This window comes from Melanaphis sacchari, unplaced genomic scaffold, assembly GCF_002803265.2.
Source record: "Melanaphis sacchari strain LSU unplaced genomic scaffold, SCAv2.0 Contig0_pilon_pilon, whole genome shotgun sequence".
NCBI classification, from domain to species: domain Eukaryota; kingdom Metazoa; phylum Arthropoda; class Insecta; order Hemiptera; family Aphididae; genus Melanaphis; species Melanaphis sacchari.
Genome location: NW_020270366.1, coordinates 16425863 through 16432524, shown reverse-complemented (window position 1 = coordinate 16432524; position 6662 = coordinate 16425863). Strand labels below are relative to the sequence as shown.

Below are 6662 nucleotides of genomic sequence, written 5' to 3'. Positions count from 1 at the left end.
TGAATTAAATGCAATTCATTTTATTTCAAAAACTAAGCATAGTTGTAGAAGTTGAAATTCATAATCCCAATTGAAGTTAAAATCATCAAGTTGTTACAAAAACGAAGTATACACGTTTTAGGTTCATTATGATTGTATGATTAGTCATGGAATAACTAATAAAAACTGGTCCATGACCTGATGTGTAAAGTTTCTATAAATCGGTTTATTCGAATACTTCAGGACAGTGCATATTATAATTATTTAAAGTTTTGTAAAATATAAAGGGTATATCATTAAATTTACGTCGGGCAAAAAGTGTGTGTACTGTGTAGAACTAATTTCAATATGATTTCCTTTGTGTGGCAATTTAATGCAACTTTATAAGATAAATATCTTAAGAAGTATGACTGTACGTTATTTAAAAGATTTATTTGATAAACGTGCTAGAGAGTGATATAAAGTTTTTTGGTGTTAAATATTTTTGAAACCATAGCAATAATATCAAATGAAATCTATCATACGCATCATTTAACGCTTTGTTGTAAATAAATGAAATATGCTCAAAGGTAGTTATTTTATGTTTAAATATTCAATATTTTAAGAATGGAAACATTCCTAATAAACAAAATTCCACTCCTCATCACTTCCACTCCTTAATTAATTAACACACGTATCACATATCTTCTGATCATCCATACCATACTTATAAATAATAAATTTTAAATTGTATTAATAAACTTGTAATAATATGTAATATGTTGACACATTTTAAATATAATAAACGGAAAAAAAAAAAAGAATGGGAAACTTCAAACACTCATAATAAATGTGACCTTTCACTTAACTTTATTTTTATCATATTATGTGAAAAAAACGTATACAGAATCTTGTATTACATTTTCAAAATTTAGAAATAAAAAAAATATTATTATGAATTATTAACTTAGAAATAATTTTTAAATTTTTTTTGAATTCTGTTAAACTAAATATAAACAATTATAAAAAACATTGTGATTATGTATTTTTAAACTAATCGTTTTTATTTTTTATTTTTAATCTAGATAATTGTACAATCTGTAAAGTAAGGTTTACAATAAGCACAAGTGAAAAGATAATTAATATAGAAAAGACAAAATAATGGATAATGTAACAAACAATAAGTTAAGTTAATAAACTAATAAAAAACAACTTATGTGAAACCTTCTATAAATTACTTAAAAAGAGTGAAAAATATTTAGAAAATTTTAAATGCTATTTATACTGTAGAAAATATTATCTTAATAATTTAATGAAAATTTCAAATATTCAGTTATTCTTTTTTGATTTACAACAAAATACTAAAATTTATTTTGTCAAAAACTTTTTTTACATAAAGAATTCCATTTTTCTTAATTTTTGTTTTTTTTTTTTTTCTAGTTGTATTGAAAAATACTGGTAATTTTTAGTTTGGACCTCTTAAAAATACAAACAAGATTCAATTTTTTACCTAATTCCATCTATAAAGTAGAAGCATTTTTTTAAATACTTATCGTATTAATAAATACAAAAAAAAAATCATTGCAAAATTATTACATTTATTACTTTGCTCAGAATCTTAAATATAAATGTTTAATACACATTTACAAATAGGCATTAAGTTTATTACCATTACAAAAAACTTAATACTTGTAATGTTTATACATATAGCCAAAATCTAATACTTTAAATCGGTGCAATAATTGGAATTTACCGAAAACCAGTGGGTGTTTCTGTTTTTGATATTTAATACAATTTATTACAACAAAATAACGGCTCTAATTAATTTGGAGGATTTAGGGCGGTCTGTTAAGTCAAAATTTGCCAAAACCGTGTAGTAACATAAATACAATTTTGGTATAATTTCTGCCAAATACACTATGCCAGCAGCAAGAGAGATTTGATGTAACATTAAATTAGTGAAAACTATTAGAATAATTTAATTTGATCAATTCAATAAGGTGAATACAAATTTATAATTTATTACTATACCAGATGTAAAACAATAATTTTTTAAGTTATTTCGAGAATTTAAGAGGTCCTCTAAACCTTTGTTGCTCACTTTGTAGTGTAAATATTCAATTGAACGTGCATTTTCGTCTTAATCTAATTAAAGGTGCTGAAACATAATTTTTACTAGATACCATAACTGAACTCAATTTTTTTTGGTATTTATTTCTTAAATTCAAAATGAAACGATAAATGTATTGATTTTGTAATAATATATGTGTATTTTTTTCTATTTGTCATCAAATTTTGAAACAGTAAAAATGCTTCGGTTTTCAACTTTAGGAATGGTTTCTGGTGGAAAATTGAATCTAGTTAGTACTTTAAAGAGTCAAAAGTAATAATTCCTAAGTACTTCCTTTAATAACCAGGAAGAACAAAAGAAAAAATAAGGAAAAACAGAAATTCTTACACTAAACATATTTTTGACAAAATTGACTTTTGTATTAAGTTGTTATTATTTAAAAATAGGTAATCGTAGAAAATTTAATTTTAACTAATTGTTTATATTATTTTTATGAATATTTTTTTCAAAAGATGTTAACTCTTTTATAATTATCTATAGATAATTTTAATGTTCTGTATTCTTGAAAATGTATTACAAGACAATTTTATATTGCATTCACTAAAAGTTCAAATTTTTACAAAATAATAAAAAAAATTACAAATTACAAGACAGGTATTTTGCTGTAAAAAATGTATAAAATCTTCAATTTTGATAGCTACATTTGGATTTAAAAGTTTTATGCATATAATAAATTTTGCTATAAGCAATGAAATTCTCAAAATATGTAGAATGTAGATTAATTTTAAGATTTTATCTATTTATAGTATGAATTTATTAACTGCTTTACAGTATTTATAGAAAGATACTATTTACTTATAAGTTAATAATAATAATATAATGTCATATAAATGCAGAATATGACATGATTGTAATAACAAAATAAATTAAATGTTTATAGTAAAAATTAAATAAAACTACTGCAATACTTTAAGTAAAATATATTACTTTAATAGCTGTATAAAAATCACATGTACCTATACTTAGTGATAAAAAGCTAACAGACCGTTTCCGCTCAGAATAGTTTTTTGTTTACAACAATAAACTTTTTAATTCAAATTTAACATAGTCATTACAGTGACCCACTCGTCGTTTTGTGTGTTATAAAACAGTACCCACTTGTTTACCTATTTTTATTTTGAATATTGTGATACGTCTAGTAGAAAATATATTATAATTTTAAATATTATTTTTTACTAAAATATATTGTTATTCTAATATTCTATGTACTACTTACTCAGTTATAAAATTAAAAATTAAAACTATTCCCTTTCTTATATATTATAGTAATATAGTATACCTATTAAATAATATATTATTGAACATATACTTACGTCAAACAAATGAAAACTGTAGTAGAAGTTATTTTGAAGTAGCAATTTATTTTCAATCAAATTTTATTTTATCTACATGCATACATAATGGTATAATAACACACAGATCACTTACCACTAAGGGTATTTCGATTTTCAAAAGTATACATATTATTTTGGCATGTGCAATATAGTACTTAAATATTATTGAACACTTTAAAAAATAATCAGATGTACTCGAACAACAAAAAAATATATTTTTGGCGAAAATATGTCTTTAAAACGATACGTGCTGTTGTTTTATAATTATACCTAAGTACTGAATTTTTAAATTAAATATTTTATTGATTTAGCATTTTATCAGAATAAATGTATTATTAGGTACCTATCTTCAATAAGAAAATACTGAAGTGATATAATATAAACTAATCGTTTATTAACATGTTACAATAATACAATAATTACAATTCTCAGTCTCAAATATAAATAATTTACAAAATATTGACAATATTCTATGCAAAAGGAAAAAACAATAACTAAATTATTTAAATAATGCAAAATATTCTAAAAAAAATTTAACACTTATTTATATAATAATTTATAATATTTTACAAACAAATTTATTTTTTATTTTTTTTGTATACAAATGAATCTATATATAATTTTAAAATATAAAATCACATTACATTTTTTTTTAAATTGATTTCAAAGTTCAGAAAACGAGTGATAAAACTCATAATGTATAAACTACGTTCAATAATGCAGTATATTAGTTTTGTAAGAATTTATGTTCTGGTCCACCCCAGGAAAATCCTCAACTATATTATAGTAGGTATAAAATGCCCTGCAAGTTTGTTGTCTGAAATATTAATATAAACTATTATAATATAAACTATATTTATTTATTTTGCAGCACATTGATATTTATAGGATGGTCTACTTCCGTTTCGTATAAACAATATAAAATAAAATATAAAAATGAGTGATTTTTTTGGTAAAATAATAATGTAGCGAACTCTAAAAACTATACAAGTATAATGGGACTTTATTCAAACATATAACGTAATTGATTGAATCAGAGTTTCATAAAGTAGTGTAATAATTTTTTTTACGGGTCGAATAGAGATTTAAATAAGTACCGACATCATGGTTTTTTAAAATATAAGCTTAGATTATAATAAAATAAAATGAGAACAAGTAAAACGGTCTTCAATTATGAATCTTATTAACAAAGAGTCAACAAAGACCGTTTTACGTCGTAATTAGCCTTTGGAGTAAAACAGATATTGCATATTATTGTTCTTGCAGACATAAGTAATTGAAATGGACAATACGACAAAGTATAACGCGCCGAAAGTATTTTATACAAAGAAAAAATAAATAATGATTTGCTCGACAAATAACTCGAATTAAGCCTAAAAAAATGCTCACGACAGAGTATTGTGTCGCCGCGAAATCATAATTATATTAATTAGGTAATACGTTTGGGGAAAACCGACGATAGCGACCCGTATAGATACAATTTTTGGGGCTTTTGGGTGATTATCAAACATACACAATTTTGAAAACAATACCCCCACAACTTACGTAATTTTCAAGTCTGACTTTCTAGTCTAACTAAAATTAAAATAAGAGGCTTCAGCGCCTCTAATAGGTATTTGTTGAAATCACGCCAATCACACAACACGATCCGTAACGTACCGGCGCGGCGGCCGTCTACTGCTGTTGCGGTGGCCACGGCAGCGGCGCGCCGCAATGGGCGTAACGCGTGGACACGGCCGCCGCGGACGGTTTCGTTGCGTGTGGCCTGGCGGGGACCGGACTGCCGCTGGCCGTCGAGGGCGTTCCGCCGAGCTGTTCGTGCAAGGCCACGATGTACGTGAGGGCCATCTGAAGCGTTTCGTATTTTGACAGCTTGCGCTCGTCGTCGGCGGCCGGCACGACGCCCCGGAGCCGGTCGAACGCTTTGTTCAGGCCGTCCATGCGGCGCCTCTCGCGCGCGTTGGCCGCTAACCGACGGCGTTTCCTGCTGCCCGCCGCGTCAGCCTTTGCGCCGCCGCCGTAACTCTGGTCGCTACCGCCGCTGGCCGACCGGCGACCGGCCGACTGTTCCTCCGCGGTGACGTAACCGTAACCACAGTCGTCGTACCACTGCAGGCCCTCGGCGACGGTTCCGCCGAGAGGGCAGTCGTCGAACACGTCGCAATAGTGTTGCAGCTGATGCGCGATGTCTGCGGTCCTCAACATGACGTCCGATCGAATCGCACTGTTTTTCACGCCGTTACGATGGATATAGCAACCGACGACGACGATAATAATAATAATAATAATAATACTGACGATGATTTCGCGATGCGTACACAGCGACCTACTCGAACCGTATACCCGAAAACCGTTTTACCGTCACCGTTATATATAGGTAACCGTGCGCTTATTATCGTCGCCCGCCCAGATGGGGGGGAAGAGGCGGATCGCGCGATGGCCCGATGTGAGCAACCGGATCGCGGGACAACGGCGGATATTTCTATATTATTGTAGTTACGATACAATAATAATAACAATAATATACAGAGTGATTCGCCGACCGTGCTCATCCCCATATTTTCATTTGCCAACAGCGATGAATTCGTTCAAATTTTGTTTTTGGAAATATTATTATACTTAAACATCTGCAGGTTTTCAAATTATTGATATTTGTTGCTAGATTGTACTGATTGAAGAATTTCTCGTGCTCATACAAGTAATCTCACATGGTCAGATCTACATGGTTTACTGTAAATTATTTAGCGGATGAATTTTTTGAAAACGTTGATGTAACTAATTCAAAATTCGGACGAGTATTTCTGGGTTATTAAAATGTTTATTCTAAGCAATCTAAGCATAATATATCTTGAGTAAAAACATGAAATAGTCATAAAGCCGGGTTTACTATTCTCATTATACATGAACCATTTTTATAAATTATAAATTTATAAATAAATATTGATAAGCTATAATATTAATTACTAATAGGTATATTCAAATAATCGTATTTTCTGACCAAATCCAGTCAATCCTAATGGTTGTCCCATTATCATTAATATACAAAGTTAAATAACTCATAACCTACTCGTTCGTATTTTGATTTCAATTATAAAATATATTTTGGTATGTTAAAATTTCATAAAAATGATTAACCAAATAATTTATGATAGAAAAAGGGAGAGTTGTTATTTAAAAAATAGAACATAATATCTTAAACAGCAAAAAAAGTTTAAAATATTTAAAATTATATGGTCTTT

The 6662-nt window shown here is 28.4% G+C and overlaps 1 protein-coding gene across 1 annotated transcript; it reads right to left on the bottom strand.

Moving 5' to 3' along the window:
• Positions 1-4423: 4423 nt before the first annotated feature.
• LOC112597704 (protein atonal homolog 1-like) lies at positions 4424-5691 on the bottom strand. The gene has a single exon (XM_025343876.1). The coding sequence runs from the start codon at positions 5626-5628 to the stop codon at positions 5098-5100; it is 531 nt and encodes a 176-aa protein (XP_025199661.1). The 5' UTR covers positions 5629-5691; the 3' UTR covers positions 4424-5097.
• Between the last annotated feature and the right edge of the window lie 971 nt (positions 5692-6662).